The sequence below is a fragment of the Drosophila subpulchrella genome, chromosome 2L, assembly GCF_014743375.2.
Source record: "Drosophila subpulchrella strain 33 F10 #4 breed RU33 chromosome 2L, RU_Dsub_v1.1 Primary Assembly, whole genome shotgun sequence".
In the NCBI taxonomy this organism is placed as follows: Eukaryota; Metazoa; Arthropoda; class Insecta; order Diptera; family Drosophilidae; genus Drosophila; species Drosophila subpulchrella.
Window position 1 is genome coordinate 6,150,845 of NC_050610.1, and position 17,349 is coordinate 6,168,193.

Here is a 17,349-nt window from a genome sequence, read left to right on the forward strand (position 1 = left end):
CGCTATAGTCGAGTACCTCGACTATCAGATACCCGTTACTCAGCTAAAGGGACCAAAGGAAAAAGGAGATATGCAGGGAGTAAATGCGCCACCTACCGGCGGTAGACAGATTTAAGCGTTGTGGGCGTTAGAGTGGGCGTGGCAAAGTTTTCTTTAGATCAATCGATAGGTATTGACGAGACCAATACATTTCAGTTTTTATCTAGCACGAAAATTGTGAGCGCCACTGGCTTGGGCGGTTTGTGGGCGTTAGAGTGGGCGTGGCATATTCGCATAACAAACTTGCGCTGCGTACAAGGCTACGGAATCTAAATCTGAAATCCCAATAGTCTATCTTTGATAGTTTCCGAGATATCCGCGTTCATACTAACGATTTTTTGAAGTTTGTGGGCGGTTTGTGGGCGTTCAAGTGGGCGTGGCAAACTTTTTTTTGGGTCAATCGGTAGGTATTGATGAGAACAATACATTTAAGTTAAAATTTTTATTCTAGCATCAAAACTGTAGGAGCCACAGTTTTGGGCGGTTTGTGGGCGTTAGAGTGGGCGTGGCACTCTTTTGAAATAAACATGAGCTGCGCAGGAATCTCAGGAATCTGCATGCCTAATCCCAGTATTGTAGCTCTTATAGTTTCCGAGATCTCAGCGTTCATACGGACAGACGGACAGACGGACATGGCTAGATCGACTCGGCTAGTGATTCTGATCAAGAATATATATACTTTTTGGGGTCGGTAACGCTTCCTTCTGCTTGTTACATACTTTCCGACGAATCTAGTATACCCTTTTACTCTACGAGTAACGGGTATAAAAACCGACGATAGGTGACGCAGTGACGTGGTGTGCAATCTTGGAAACAGTCGCCTTGCTGAGTAACGGGTATCTGATAACGGTTTAAGTACAACATAATAGCGTATTTATGTACGGCTTATCTCCATTATTTTAAATTTATTCATATTGCAACGCAAGGGATTAAGATTTTGGTAAAACTTTGCCATGTACAAGAACACGTATTGCTAATCGCTTTTGGGTAAAATATTCAGTGATCGTTCGAAATGTACCGAGTGGCACAAACAGTGGTAGATCATTTTCATCCAAAAACCAATCCACCATCTTGTAGCTGAAGTTCTGAAAAAGTGTACATTCTTAGGTTGGTTCAATTCTAACATAATTTAACGTACCGCTTTAAGTGGACACTTTAAAATAACATTAGCGTGCTTTTTAAAGCTCTTCACATAGAAGTTAAAGAGTTTATTTTTGTTAATACTTTGAAGTAAGTTACATCCATCCACACGAACATCGTACAATTTCATATTTGTTTGAGCCTTTGGTTTCCAAAACTCCATAATGGCACGAACATTCAAATCGGCAACATCCCTTTTAAGTATCATCTCTGCGTTGATGTAGCTCCGATTGTTCAGTTGAACCAAAGTAGAATCCATCTTCTCAAAAATGTCTGGCACCTTATACTTGATTGAAAATTCGTCAAAGTAAATCCGAAAGCTGCGTTCATCGCTACTAGCCAAGTCCATAAGGACGTATATTCCACATATAAAATACGACGTTCTCATGACAAATGTTTGAAATATAATGCTGTTGAATTTTCATCAGAATCAATAAACTTTTTTCAGCCTAATTAACGAGTTTTTTTTATTTTAGATGGCTCTATTTGATATAATTTTAATAATTATTACTCGGGTACGAGTACCATTATCTTAATGTGATCGTTGAAGCGAATAAATTAGACTTAAACCTTGTCCCAATTAATTATTTTATTCATTTTATAACGTCATGTTTCCGTTTGTCAAGATTTAAAAAAAAATTTTTTCCTCCTTATTGTATTTATTTTTATTGCAATTGCTTAGGGTTAGGCTAAAATATCGCGATGTGCTTCAAAACGTGTTGCTAATCGCTTTTGGGTGATATATTCAGTGACCGTTCTAAATTTACCGACCGGAACAAAAGGTGGCAGATAATTTTCATCGAAAATCCAATCTACCATCTTGTACGTTAATTAAAAGTTTTTATTCTTAATTTAATTTAACATACCGATTTAGGTGGACACAACAAAATAACATTAGCGTGCTTTTCTATATCTCTTTACTTATAAGTTAAACTGTATGTTTTTGTAAACACGTCTAAGTAATTGATATCCCATCGTCGTACAATTTTGTTTTTGTTTTAGCATTTGGTTTCCAAAACTCCATTATAGCTTGAACGTTAATATCGTTAATATATCTTAAGTATTATTTCTATGTTGACGAAGCTCCGATTTTACACATGAGCCAAACCATCCTTACAAAAATGTCTGACACCTTATACTTGATTGCAGATTCATCAAAGTGAGCCCGAATGTCAAGTCCATCAGGAATATAACCCACATATAAAAAAAGATGCTTTTATGATCAATGTCTCTACTAAAATGTTTGTGGATTTTTAGCAGAATCCATAAACTTTTTAAGGCTGATTTAATTTTTTATTTAATATGTCTAGACTTGATATTATTTAATTATTATTAGGCAATTTTACAATAAGTTATTATAACTAATCTACGAATATTATTATCTTAATGTGCTTGTTCAAGCGAAGAAATTAAACATTTATCTCTGATTCTCCTTCATTTCTAAAAAAAAATTGAAATATACTTTTAAATTTGTTATAATGAACATAGTTTTAAATTCGCACACCACTTTGGTTATGTTTCCATGTCAATTTTTCCTCTTCGTAGACAACGTTTTATAGCCATTAAGTTGGCTGATCAACGTTAAATAAATAAATTTGTTATACTAAAAAAAAAAAAAAAAAAAACTTTGGTTGGTTCTAAAGCTTGCTTAATTGGACGGTAATTATTAAAGTCATCGAACCAAATCGGTAATAGAAAATCTCTGCTCCACATACTGCAAAAATTACTTTTTGGATTAAACTCTTAACTTCTTTATTTAATTGAAAAAAGAACATCAGGATATTATTGTGTTAACGTTTGGTGAGCAATCTTCCATCAATTTGCATGTGAGCGAATAGCTTTGATTTCTGCTGAAAAGACATTTTCATGCGATAAGTGCACTCCGGAAGCAGATCTGGTAACATATCTTCGTCGACATAGGCTCTAGTTAGGGTGTAATTGAAATTCTAGAACACAAGAATGGAAAATTTACTTTTTAATTACCAGTACCAGAAAATGTAGGACCATGTTAAAAATAGGATGATTAACTTAAAGAAGTTCCAAAAAGTATGCTATAATTTGGAAACAAGGTTCCCTAAAATTAAAAAAATGTGTATAAAATTTAAGTTCATTTTAACTTACCGGCTTAAGTGGGCACTTGGGTTTGGTATTAAGAAACTCCGCGTAGTTATTGTAAAGCATTCTGATAAACCCATTCTTATAAGCATTATTTAAGACGGAGCAGAAGTTCAATTTCACAGAATAGAGCCGCATTTCCGGTCGAGGAGGACGCGTAATGTCCATTGACGAAACAAGTGTTAGATCATTGACCAACCGATTAATCATCATGTGCCCCGAGAGATAACTGCGATTCGACTCCTGTTCGAGAATAGCGCTTTGGGATAGGAACAGGTCGTGATCATCGACAATGAACGTGAACCGATCCACGAACACCACGTGAGCACTAAAAAAGCAGTTGATCAGCGAACTGAAAACGAGAAGGCTAAGCTTGCGGAAAGACATTCGGAAGACGGCTGACTTGGCCCCTGGATTACTGACTGGCTACGAACCAACTACTAATGGGGGATTCCATTGTGCTCGTAATTATGAGCTGACGGAGCAAGCCCTAATGGCTTTTTAAATGGTGTCGTCTGGTCTAAATTGCCGCAATCTCTCAATATGTCAACAATACGTATTCATATACACATAAATAATTTTTTCCATGTGTTTTTTTTCTTAGTTCTTTTTGGGTCTTTGAGTCGCTTTCAGAAATGCAAAAAAAAACTATATGCTTGCACACAAAAGTAAAATGAAAATGTTTCACGTATGGAAAGATTGAGTTGAGAAGGCGGCTAAGTACATAAAAAGAGTAAAAAAAGAAAGAAATCAAAAAAAGGGGAAAAGAAAGAGAAACCTTATTTTCTCGACGAAAATGTTACTCAGTATTAAATGAGATATGAAACTTTTCAGGTTACATTTTATGTAAAAATAGGCGGTACGATGAAAACAAAGTATTTTTTATAACAATATATACTACTATCTAATTATGTTAAGTCTTCTAAGGTAAATTTTAAAACTATTTGAAAAATGATGTTTTTTTTTTTTTATTATTTCAAATATGGTTAAATAGTTTTACTTTAAAAACACTCGCTTATTAGATTGCTGGATTTTATTTAAAGATTTTGAGCTCAAGTATTTAAAGCAGGTTCCTGGTAGCACATGTGATACCATTTAGGGTTTCTTTGTAGAACTTTATTAAATCTTTTAGTTAAGAAAGAAGTAGTTCATAAAACCTATTTCTGAAATCTTTTATTCAGTCATATGCAGTCGCCAAAAATCAATATTTTCTGGAACATTTTTATTTCTCTAATAGAAAAACTTAGATCTTTGTAGGCCGAAGAGTTTAATACTAAATATTGGCATGTCGAGTACACCTTTTCGTATCTCTCCGTGTTCAGGGCTCAGAACGCGACCCCAAGGATGTCAACAGAAATGTTAATAACACCAGCGCTGCCGCCGCCGAGCTGCAGCTGGAAGGATCCAAGGATGGGGCTGGCAACAAGGATGCAGATGGGCTGGATTGCCTGGCTTGGCTGCCAGCCGAGGCAAAAACAGTGGCCGTAAAACAGAAAGGCAAAGCGCAGCGGAGTGGGGGAAAGTGTGGGGAAAGTAAAGACGAGTAAGAGTAAGGCAACGCAGGCGGCCCAGTCGAGTGTAGTTCAAACATCACACCTACCGTCTGGGATCTGGAGAGTCTCGACTCGTCTGCGGATGGTGCTGCGGTCCATATTATGTAAACATTTGCTGGGCTTCAATCTTTATTTTTTCTGCTGCGTTGCCTCTCCTGTGGATCCCAGCTGGTTGCCATGGTTCCTGGCGGAGTGCGTGTGGGTGTTCTGTACTTTTCTCCTTTTTCTGGCTTTGTGGACTCCTGTCTCAGGGCTCTCAATCGAAAACGTGTGCAAGTTTTTGCATGACACAACAGAAAGGCTTACGTTTCTTTTAACTAACGAAAAACCATTTTGACACTCAGTTTGGTAATTTATAAAACCCAGGGAGCCACAATTAAAAATGATCTTAATTAAATGTAAATTCCTTGGGGAGAATCGTAGTTCAATTCATTGCAGTGCCCATTTCTTAAATAATTTAAAATTCCCTTGTTTATAACGCCATTGGCAAGTTACTCAGTAAACAAAGTAGAACACTAAATCTCAAAAGTTGATTGAAAGAGCAGAATTATTTATACTTGTTTAAAAGTCGTGTAATTTGTTTGTCCAATTCAACCAACGAAAAACCATTTTGACACTCAGTTTGGAAATTTATAAAACCCAGAGAGTCACAATTAAAAATGATCTTAATTAAATGTAAATTCTTTGGGGAGAATCGTAGTTCAATTCATTGCAGTACCCATTTCTTATATAATTTTAACTTTACTCAGTAAACAAAGTAGAACACCAAATCTCAAATAGTTGATTGAAAGGACAGAATTATTTATACTTATTTAACAGTCGTGTAATTTGTTTGTCCAATTATATCTTACATTTCACTTAAAATGACAAATCAATAGCTTTTAGATTCAATATGCGTGCTGAGCTGCTTGATTTCCATGACCTGTTATTTTTCCTGGTGAAGAAAACAAACTAATTTTCCCATTTTCATATACCAATTTCCCTAAGTGACCAATTTGTCCGAGTGCAATTAACACAAGCCATCCGTGCTCCTTGGGGCGGGGCATCAAGGGAAAATACTTCTAATGGCCAACGTGTACTTGGCAACAAACTAAAAAGATTGTTGCGTTGCATTTTAAATATCGAAGTGTATTATATTATGCAAATTTGTGCAATTTTCATTCATGCCTCCGTATATATGGATGTATGATAGCACCAGCTGCAAACCGAGCACTGTTGAAACCACAGCGCCAGGCCTTAATTAGTCTTTGTGAGCGTGTGAGGCTCATTTCGTATGCAAATTGCAGTCGATTGGTTTCGCATTACATAATTAATAATTCATCGGGAATGCTTGTCAATCACACGCACGAGTACGCCCACCAAGGAACCCACACAAAAGACGAGCCATCGGAAATCCAAGTAGAAATCCTGATGTTTTAGCCATAGAAATAATATTAGGTTTGTAAAATGGGCAAGGCACTGCCACTAGTCTTATTATTATGGCTCTATAATGCAATGGCGATGGTATTTGCTTTAAAAGAAAGGCATTTAAAGCGTAACTTTAATGATAGACCATTTTTAGTTCTAAAAATATTACCCATCACACAGGGCACAGTAAATATAACCACCGCGCCTAAATATGCTAGATCCGTTTTAGATTTTCCGATTTCTGTGGTCTCCAAAATGGCCTTTGGTCCTCCGTTTCCATACCCAATATCTGCGTCATTGCCGATGCTTGGGCCTATTGGTGCAATCAATAAATTTAACAGTCGAATACACAGGTGCTGGCATCAACAATTTACGCATCTAATGGCCGCCTGCAGTTGCCAACAAAAGGGGGTAGCAGTCGAAGAAGCAGAAAATCCCAAATTTCTGAATAAAATTTATTAACATTTACCGATAATTTTCTGGCCATTTAACTTATTCTTGTTTAAAGACAGCAAGTATTTTAAGATCTTAAATTTTCATCTTGATTTAACCAAGTTTAATGCAATATTTATTAGCCAACTAAATATGTAGCTACAACAAGCATTACAGATGTTGATGAGAGTGCTTTGCAGCTGAATATTCGGTGCCTCACCCCGTTCACGAAAACCCAAGGTGTCCGCAAACACTCGTTAAAAATCACTTAAAATTCCATCATCATAAATTTGTCAAAAAATTCACTCACTTGCTCTGAGCGAAGCTTTAACGTGTCGACATTGATGCTGTCTTTTGTCTACTATCACACTCCCTTCCTATGTTTTGGGATTAGTTTTCCGACCACCACAATGGTCTTCATTTCCCGGCACAAATGTCTCTTCTGAATCTGCGGAAATCATTTTATAAAATTGTCTTGGCAAGGTCGTTGGAAAGTTAAGTTTTCCACAATATTTTAGATTTAACTTTGAAACTTTAAAGAATGACCTTTTTTTTAATAACCCTGTATTGTCTGAATTCTATCCATGTACTCACTCTTTCTGAAAAAGAACTTTGCGTTTACCTTAATTTTGGTAAACAAATCCTTAAAAAAAATTTACTTTGTTGTAACTATTGTTATCTTAATATATTCTTGGTATTGTTTCTAAAACATCTTTAATAATGTTATATATGTAAAAGAATATAATAAATCAATTTACCATTTGCTTAAGCAACCCACATTCTTTATCTTTGCAACAAAATTGATTTAAAATTAAATGCATCCTTACATTATCTTATATCTGACATTTTGGCCTCGGTGTGTATTCAGTTAAAACAAGGAAGAACGCTATAGTCGAGTACCTCGACTATCAGATACCCGTTACTCAGCTAAAGGGACCAAAGGGAAATGGAGATATGCAAGCAGCAAAGCGAGATTTAAGTGCGCCACCTACCGGCGGAAGACAGATTTAAGCATTGTGGGCGTTAGGGTAGGCGTGGCAAATTTCTTTTTGGATCAATCGATAGGCATTGACGAGACCAATACATTTCAGTTAAAATTTTAAATCTAGCATAAAAATTGTGGGCGCCACAGGCTTGGGCAGCTTGTGGGCGTTAGAGTAGGCGTGGCATATTCGCATAACAAACTTGCGCTGCGTACAAGGCTACGGAATCTAAATCTGAAATCCCAATACTCTATCTTTGATAGTTTCCGAGATATCCGCGTTCATATTTACGATTTTTTGAAGTTTGTAGGCGGTTTGTGGGCGTTAAAGTGGGCGTGGCACATGGCTAGATCGACTCGGCTAGTGATCCTGATCAAGAATATATATACTTTATGGGGTCGGAAACGCTTCCTTCTGCCTGTTACATACTTTCCGACGAATCTAGTATACCCTTTTACTCTACGAGTAACGGGTATAAAAATTGTTGTACATGGAGCTCGAGCGCTGCCAAAGCCGAAAAACTTCTTCAAGACAAATGAGCTTTCCTTTAAGACCGTTCGCCGTCTAAGTTTTCTTATGACAACCTTTAGTTTATTACTTTTGGTTTATGTTTTCGTCAGTTGGCCGAATGTTTTATTTTAGCGGCCGCCGCAACAGCAGGGGGCAACTTCCACGGAGCAGCGCCACATACCCCAAAGTTAACAGCTTTTTGTGGCAAGGTCTTTTTGGCCGTGGCTCCATGGTGACTTCAATTTTTGGCAACAAAACGCAGCTAAAACTTGCTGCAACAGCAAAAATAGAGAACAAAAAAAGAAGAAAAAAAAAATTAACCAAGGCAAAAAAGCAATAACAAAATATTATTATCAGAATCATTCATCATGTGGCTGCAGGCAATAAATTTTGGGCCAGCTCCCAAATGCAACAACAACCATAATGGCAGGGCCCTGAGAAGAAGAACTACAATTATTGTAGCAGTCGTAGGTAGGTACATAGGTATACCTATAGGTACACACAGAACCCAGGCTTTTGGCTAACTGTTAATAAATCGCAGTGGCAGATATCAGCCAACAGTTAGCACAGTTAGCTGTGGCCCAACAGCAGCTGGTGATGTGGCGCCGCCCCCCAAAAGTTCCACCCCTTTTACCGCCCCTCGCCCAACGCCCCTGCCTTAACCGACCGCCCATCTGAATCCCACCGCAGACGCATAAAAGTTCGGGGGCTTTACCCCCGAAACGAACTTTAACTTTAAGCGAGGCGTGGCCGGGGCTATAAAGCATTAACATAAAACTCCCAAAAATACAAAAGACGAAGGGAAAATAAGGCGAAATGAGAATAGTTACTGCTAAGAATTTCCCCTGCTTTTATATCAGGAGGCAGTCAGCTGCTCAGCCAAGCCGTAAATTTGCGCATTACTTAAACGGTCTCAATCTATTCGGGAGGCCAAAAGACAACTCAGAAAATGGGCTTTACTAAGATTAAAGATCCCATAGAAATTTATTTATTTTATTCGTATGCGTGTATACACAGTTTAAAATGGGGTGTTTAACATTTTTTACTATGCTAGTGATGTATATTTTAATAACATAATTGTTTTAATAAAATACATAATAGTATTATAATAACTAACGCAACTCTTATATCTTTGTTATGTCTATAAATAAATGATATCACCGTATTCTTTCAGTATAACTCTTCGGTTAAAACTACACCAATGCAGAGGCAGCAAACTTAAAGATAAGAACACACCATATATTTTTGCAATGCACTCTTTTCTTTGTTCATAAACGAGTTTACCCACTATTAGTTTTTTCCAAATGGAAAAATAATGAACAATAGATTCAGCAACTGTATTTCCGACTTAAGATTGGCTAATAATTATTGATTATCCAGTTGCCACTGGTTTAAGAGTAGTCTACCAATAATCTTTTAATGGCCCCAACCAACACTTGGTTTCCTCTTATTTGCCATTGTCGCTTCTCAAGTTCCTCTTTGGGACACATTTTGCAAATTGATTTCGTTCTTCCACTTCCTTGCAGCCAGTACCGTTCTCATTTGTAATCATTATTATGGTCAAAGTAAACGAAATCGTCATCTCCAACTTCCCAGCACTATAATCATTTCAGTGGTACTCGTAGTTCAAGGAAAATCCATTTCCCAGCCCCACCACCACGGATTCTCGCTCATCGTTATTCTCTTTGCCACTTGTTTGATAAATAATTGTTCGTCGTTTAGAGTAGGTAGGTACACATACACCATAAACATGCAAAGTTAAGAGCACATTGTATATTCTCGTGCCAGTTCAGTCCAGCGGGTGACCACATGCTGTGCTCCCCGATAATGCCATGCCCCTCTACCATCTTGGCTAACGGCACTGGGCAACCGCATAGCCATAGCCATATAGCCATAGTAGCCATAAGCTAGGCCATGTACTTTGAAAGCCCCTCGCTGAGCCCTGACCACATCATCGAATGCAAAATGCGAAATGCAAAATGCAGAATGCGAAATTCGAAATGCAGAAGCGGCGTAATTGCCACCGCACCAGAGACCCAAAGCTGAAACCAATAAACCAGCACACGTCGATTAGTTGCACATGAGTGCGGCAACATCGGGTCTGGTCAGGTGGTTGAAGTATCCCCCCCCCCCCCCCCCCCCCCCATCCGGATTTCACCTTCGTTTCTGTGGCTGCTGCCAAGACTGACGATTGACGAAACTACAGACAGTAAGTCCATTTAAGCCACGTCTTAAGAACGTCGGCTTTTGGCTATAATACTTTTCAGGGTGACATGCAGCTGCTATAAAGGTTTTCCTTTTAGAACGCCTATTAAAAACGATGTTCAAATATGTAGGTAACTGAAATATCCTTTTCAACAGGCATTGAATTCTTTTTAATTTACTAATGGCATTCTGTAGCTGCATGCCCTGCATATAAAATAATGTACGTTATTTGTGGCTTTCTTTAAAACAGTTAAAGAATAATATATGTATTTCTCTCCAAGCAAACCAAATCGCATTCGCTTTTAAAGATCGCTTTATTACTCACACCCTATAAAATATGTGCTTTGAATTTTAGAAATTCTGATGTAATGTAATTTTTAATATGATGTAATTTTTAATATCTTCCGAAATTCTGATTAAATCTAAATCGCTAAATTTACAGGCATTGAGCAAGCAATTTAAATGTTTGTGCTCCTTAAATATTTCAAGAATACTTGATAATTAACTCTGTTAAGATTAAAAATGATTCACTTCATTTGATTCAATTAGCACAATAGTTCTAATTTTATAAAGATTTAAAATGATCATGTTAATTTCTATTATAAGATGGTTCGGTTATGTACCCCGAGCAAACACATCAGTTGCTTAGACAAAGTTTTGACCCACGTTAACCCAAGCTTTTGACCCAACTGTCCGGCAGTGTCACCCCGGGAAGGGGAGGTGGAGTCGATGGGGGGGCATGAATTGCCAATATTTGCGTAACAGTGGCGGCTTATGGGCACGTCGCTCCATCGCCCATAGTCTATAAGGCTAACCGAACCCAGCTAACCCAAACCGGCGATTGCTCATTTGCTATCAACGAGGAGCGCCTTCACCGCATTCCATGCGACGGAGCAGAGAACGGCCATGAATTTTGCATTTTCAGTGTGCGTGTATTTTTAGCTGGGTCTGCTGTTGGGCAGGCCTGTGATTCATCAAAAGAGCGGCGACAGCTGACAGGCCGACAGCTACGCATAGAAATGAATTATACAAAAACTGGGCAGACAATGGGCCAAGCGACCGCCTCACCCCTTGGGGAAACACCTGAGGCGGCGGCTAGGACGACGCGAATTGCCTACGATTATTTTTTATTAGTTGAACTCCCAAACCAGTTGTCAAAAGCCAACGAACGCTGGCCACAAGATCCAACTTAGAGTCAATATAAAAGTTCAAACCGAATCTTACATTCTCTTTTTGTCCAAGGAAATTATATCAATCCATACAACATACGAAGAGATGAAAATAATCAACCAAAGATATACTAATAAGCTTTCCAACCACCTGAATCAACAAGCCATTGGATTACTAGGTAGTTATCGATAAATACCCAAGGCGATTAAGCAGAGTCCATCCTTTAAATCTCCCCTTCATATAAAAATATGAACTGTCAATTGTTACAAATTGTTTAATAAATAATAATATATTAATAATATACAATAAGTGCAGTGGTTATTTTAAAGACAAATTCAAAATTTAAAAAAATATATATTCTTTTTTTGGTAAAACTTAGATAAAGACTCTTCCAGATGTTATATTCAAGATCAATAGTAAATTTCAGTTCAAAGAAACAATCAATTTATTACAAATATTCAAGTTTTTCCTAGTTCATGACTTTTAAAATTCATTGAAAAAATAATCAAGAATTCTGCTTAAACCAGAATTTTTCCTAATAAATACTTGAAAAATTTAGTTTAATTGGGTTATGAGGTTTTACTGGAATTCATACATGCATGTGAATGTGCATTTACCCCCACATTTCCTTATTTAAACAAATAGTAACACACATCAGTTCTATACGACAATTATTCATTTGTTTGAGTTTGTCGATAAGATGCATTCAAGGTTAAATATAAAGTATATTATATGAACATGCAATTATTCCGATTTGGAATCCAACCTCCCGTCAAGAGGCGATGCCTGAATACTCTATTTTCCAAACGAATTTTATCGTTACATATAATACATCATTAGGGACTCTTCACCGCTGATGCTTAGACAATTCTCTCAACATTTTAAGATCGCAAGTGTTTAAAAAGAGGGGAACATAATGAGCACCCCGGATACAAAAGAGTCCACACACATTTTATTTTATAGCATATGCACATCTGCTTCCGACTATAAGTACTTATGTGCTGTACATATAAGCATATGTATTGTATGTGCTTACATATGTACAGAATTTTTGCAGATCGTTCAACTTAATTTTGATAGTTTCAATAGAAAAAGCTTGGCATAGCAACCCCGAAAAATCATACATTGTAGATCGTTTGTTATGCCCCGTCATGCTTCCCTAAATACCAGCTTAAATACATATGTACAATGTACATTGTACATAAATAAATACACAGAAAAAAATACATTGCAACACAAAAAGTTTTTTGAAATACTTTGAAATTACTTTACCTTAAAGCATTCGCATTTTGTAGTACTATGTTTTTTTATATGTATATTATACATACATTGTATATGAATGAATTTGAACAATTTTCTGCTGTGTACGTAGAATCACATGCCCAAACTTTTGCAACACTTTTTTCAAAGGTTTTTTGGCTTGCTGCCTTCTGGCATTTTCATCCGCCGGTCGAATGGTTTGCCAACATTATGACAAAGTTATGATACTCTTTCCTGGGAAAGCACATAAAAAGTGCCAGGCAACGAAAAGAAAACAAAACGGGCAAATAAAGCAAAATACCAACCAAAACCGAAAACGTGATGAACAATGAGTGCTATGTGTGAGGGCACAGTGGCGGAGCTTTAGGGGGATTTCGATTGATTCTATTAAAATTAATAAGGATCTGATATCCGGTTACAATAAATTCAGTGAACTTAGGGAAATAAATACATCTCAAAACAAGGGGGTAACATATTTATCCCTACAAGTTGAATAAATAAAACATGGTGAACTGTGTGAATTAAAAAAAAATAAAGCTCATGACTAAAAAAATATACCATATACATATATATTATCTAGCTTTTCTGGTCAAAAATTATTTAAATGTATTATATTTCGTATACTCAGGGTATATTTTCTTGGATTTACTTATTATTTACCCATCACTGAAAAAATATTTTAAGTGCGGTAATGAAAAAAATCATTTGTGAAATCACATCGATTTAAAGATTAATTTTATGGGATTTATTTTCCGAACTCCCTAAGTGAATTATCAGCGGACTGCCATGAGAGCGTTAAAGGTGCCACCCGCTCTCTAGCCCCGTCTCTCTTTCTCCCCTTTCCTTCTCGCTCACTCTTCTAACAACCGCGCCGATTACGTTGTCGCATAACGTTTGAAGATGACGCGCGATTGTTGTTTTTGCTTGCCAGTGCCAGACGAACTGGCTCTGCTTTCTACGCCTTTGCAGGCGCGGTGGGTGGGGCTGGGGCATGGGCGGGGGGTGGCGATGTGGGCGGTGGGCGGTCGACGTCTGAAAAGGTGCGGCGACATTGAACAAGCCAACGAACGGGCAAAAGAGCGAGAGAGGTAGAGCGCGAGCTGACTTTTCTGATAACGTCGTCATCGTCATCGCAATTTTAATTTATGCGCAACACACGCACAGCTAGCTCACTCACACACAAGCGCGCACATCAACCATCTCAATTGCGATGGAGATTTTTTTTTTTGTAAAGCTCAACATCTTTTTACACATTTCGCAATTGTAGGGAGTAGGGGTACACGAACTCTATAAAAAAGTTTGCACAGTTGGTTCTGCTATTGATCATTAGCCTAATAGAACACATTTTTTCTTGCAATTAGCTTGCAAATATTTATTATGGCTAAGATTCTGGACTGCCTTTTAAATTCTTTTTAATTTAAAAAAACTTAAGTTAATATTTTCATGTTTAGTGTTAAGAATAATGTGAAGTTCAACGTTGGGTTATCAATAAAATAACATTTGCCTTAGTCACTTTAAAATGCATATTTAAGCAGACTCATTTGATAAAAATATATATTTCTTTTTTTACGAGTTCTTGTGAAATAATGATTCAGAGCCCTGAACTGGCACACTACCCCATAATATACGACACAAACAAAAATCAATAAAGGAGTAGGTACTGGATAATAACTTAGGAATATTTGCCAAACAAAATCGGGCAGCTTGGTAAATATTATTTATAAAGAAGGCAGAGGCAGGCAGGTAATTGTGAGAGTGTCCAGCTGTCAGATTGGGGCCACTGTGCTGGCCGCCGCTCGCTTATGTAAACGCTGCCCACTGTGCGCGCTTTTGCGCTCTCTCGTCTCCCGTCTCTCTCGCTCACGCTCTCACGCTTTTCTCTCTCTCTGGCCATGGCTCTCTCGTTACAGCAGCAACGATCGCGGAGAGCGCTACTGCAGTTGGACAACAAGGCGGCTGCTCGGCTGCTCGCTGCTCATTTGGCCGCTGAAAATCGACATCGCGAGACGCTTAGCGTTGGATTATTCGTTTCGACGGCGGCGACGCGTCGCTCGTTGCAGTGGCGCATTCTTTTTTTTCGGTTTGATTGATTGCGATTATGAACGAGACCTTCAAGCTGTCCGGTATCGGAATGCAGCGCAGCAATATCGAGCTCGAGCGGCAGCGGCACCTGGCCAATTGGCTTGTGAAGAGCAGTCCGCACATGGCGGCCGCAGCGGCGGTGGCAGCAACAACAACAACTGCATCCACACCCACTACGGCAACAACAACAACAGGCACAAATAATCCTGGCTCAACAGTGGGAGGAGCAGGCGCAGGCACAGTGGGCGGCAGCGGGGCCGCAACAGCAGCAGCAGCAGCAGGAGGCGCACCCAGCAACAGCGTCGCAGCTGCAGCAGCAGCTGCATGTAACGGTAAGCTCAGAGCGGTCGGTGTGTGTGTGTGAAAAGGGGGTGGTGGCGGGAGCGGGAGCGGGAGACAAGGCACGCGCTCCAAGTAAGCGAGAGGAGAGCGGGAGAGCAAGGAGAGGGTATTGTTTGCTCAATGACGTCGCCTTTGCTTTTTAGGATGCCCTGCTTTTGGGGTATGCTAATTCAGACCAACATTATAACAAAGTTATAATCCTGAAGAGCACTGAATTAAATTTTGATATTTTAGGGTTTCAAACCCACTTTTATGAAAAGTAAAAGAGTAGTTACTATTCCCACACATAATATGGTAATTTATAACCCTGCAAAAAATGTTTTTTTCTTTGAAAGTTTCTTTTCCAAGTTAAAAGCTGAAACATTATACAAACGTTATAATCCTGAAGAGGTCTGAATTAAGTTCAGTTGATATTTTAGGGTTTCAAACCCTCTTTTATGAAAAACAAGTCGAGTAAAAGAGTAGTTGCTATTCCCACACATAATATGGTAATTTATAACAAAAAAAAGTTTTTTCTTCGAAAGTTTCTTTTCCAAGTTAAAAGCTGTAAAGTAAAGTAGTCAAGTACTTACTATTTTTGCAATATCGTATGGTAATTTAGACCATACGTTTGCTGCTGTAAAAAAGTAAATAACTCAAAGTGTTTTTAAAAACGCATTAATCCTAATAATGCAACCTCATTCTTTCGTTAAGAGACTTTCTTTTTTAAAAAAAATCAAGTAATAAAGTTCTCAATTTTTCTTAATGAGTGCATTTCCTGCGTCATATTTCATAAAAATTTCGCCGTTATAGATTTTTATGACATGTAATAAATGAGCCAAGTTTGCATATACAGTGTGTCTTCTATAAATGAAACAGCCAAATGTTTATGTTCTTTAATATGAAGAGATTTCTATGGAAACCCAAGGCATTATATTTTTCGAAGTTTCCATAAATTCAAATTGATTGGCTTTTTAATGATCCGACTTATAGAAACGCTACTGTACTTAGCTTTAGGAAAAGCAAATCCAAAGCGTATAAATATTTATTTTTGTGCAAATCGAAGCAACAAAAATTCGAAAGTGAAAACCGAAACATGTGCTATTTTTATGATCAGCTAGTTAGGATGGAAGAACAATCGTCACTCTGAATAATTAATAGTTTTAGTGATAATTCTAATGGGGTTGAATATATAAAACATTTTCTTTGGTGTAACAATTAAAGGTTCCTGAAGTAAAGCAATATATAGTCGTTTATTGATTGGAAAAAAGATGAAAAGAAGGGAACAAGTCTTGTAATGTTTTCACATCTTAATTTGTTGATCGAGTGTTAATAATTTGTGTCTAAACCCATATGCGCTTAAGGTAATTCAGGATAGACAGCTTTAACCATAATCTAATTTACATTTAGGAACTTATTATAAGTGAAAAGGTTTAAATGGGAGTACTGGGAAGGGTATTGTACGCCTCGTTACCAGAAGAAAGCTTTTCCTTATTTTTTGTTAACTGCTGATTGTGTTGCTTCTATGGTGTATTTCTTTTTTTTTCCAAGGCGCGCGCGTCGCTTCGCATAATTTCACACGAAACGTGACGATGACACACCCCCTCACCCACTCGCTCCCTCTCGCTCCCACTCCCCCACTCTACCACTCGCTGTCTCGCTCACTCGCGGACTCTACAATTGATATTTCACAAAAGATAAGAGCAATTTCACAAAACGTTTTAGCCCCTTCCCGGTGTTATGCTGCGATTTTTGCCCTCGCCTGCATTTATTAAATGTGTGCCGTGGTGTGTGGGGCGAAAAATTAAGCCAAATGTGCGCAATTAAAGTGAGTAATGCCCCGTCGACCACCAATCAGCGGTAGTAGCAGCGGATCCAAATCGCACCATGGGCACCAATCGAACAATGAGCAATCAAAAATCGCGATATCTCTTTTTAATTGCACCGCTTGAGGTTCACTCGTTCACTTAGACATTTCTCAAAAAAAAAAGGCAAAAAAAAAAACGGCTAAGTGATTTCATGCTCATTGTTTGGGGCGACAGACAATTGCTTTTTTCGATGTCGGTCCGATAACGAAAATAATATGTTTTGCCCATGGGGGTGTTATCTTTTCCTGTGTTTTCTGCGTAGCT

General features: G+C 38.0%; 3 protein-coding genes across 4 annotated transcripts in view; 1 reads left to right on the forward strand and 2 right to left on the reverse strand.

Moving 5' to 3' along the window:
- The window catches only part of LOC119546925, a 33,571-nt gene that overhangs the window by 7,303 nt on the left and 8,919 nt on the right, over window positions 1-17,349 (forward strand). Inside the window, exon 2 of one of the 2 annotated variants that reach the window (XM_037853558.1) lies at window positions 14,725-15,228. In XM_037853558.1, coding sequence (XP_037709486.1) covers window positions 14,913-15,228 — 316 coding nt within the window. In that variant the 5' untranslated portion in view covers window positions 14,725-14,912. The remainder of the gene's footprint in view (window positions 1-14,724; window positions 15,229-17,349) is intronic. The other variant, XM_037853559.1, reaches the window with a different exon arrangement.
- Window positions 969-1,567, reverse strand: LOC119546930. The gene is made up of 2 exons (XM_037853566.1): window positions 1,178-1,567; window positions 969-1,124 (listed from the first exon to the last, which is right to left on the reverse strand). Exons 1-2 carry the CDS (start codon window positions 1,565-1,567, stop codon window positions 969-971), a joined length of 546 nt encoding a protein of 181 aa, XP_037709494.1.
- LOC119546932 lies at window positions 2,970-3,681 on the reverse strand. Its single transcript, XM_037853569.1, has 2 exons — window positions 3,301-3,681; window positions 2,970-3,125 (listed from the first exon to the last, which is right to left on the reverse strand). Exons 1-2 carry the CDS (start codon window positions 3,679-3,681, stop codon window positions 2,970-2,972), a joined length of 537 nt encoding a protein of 178 aa, XP_037709497.1.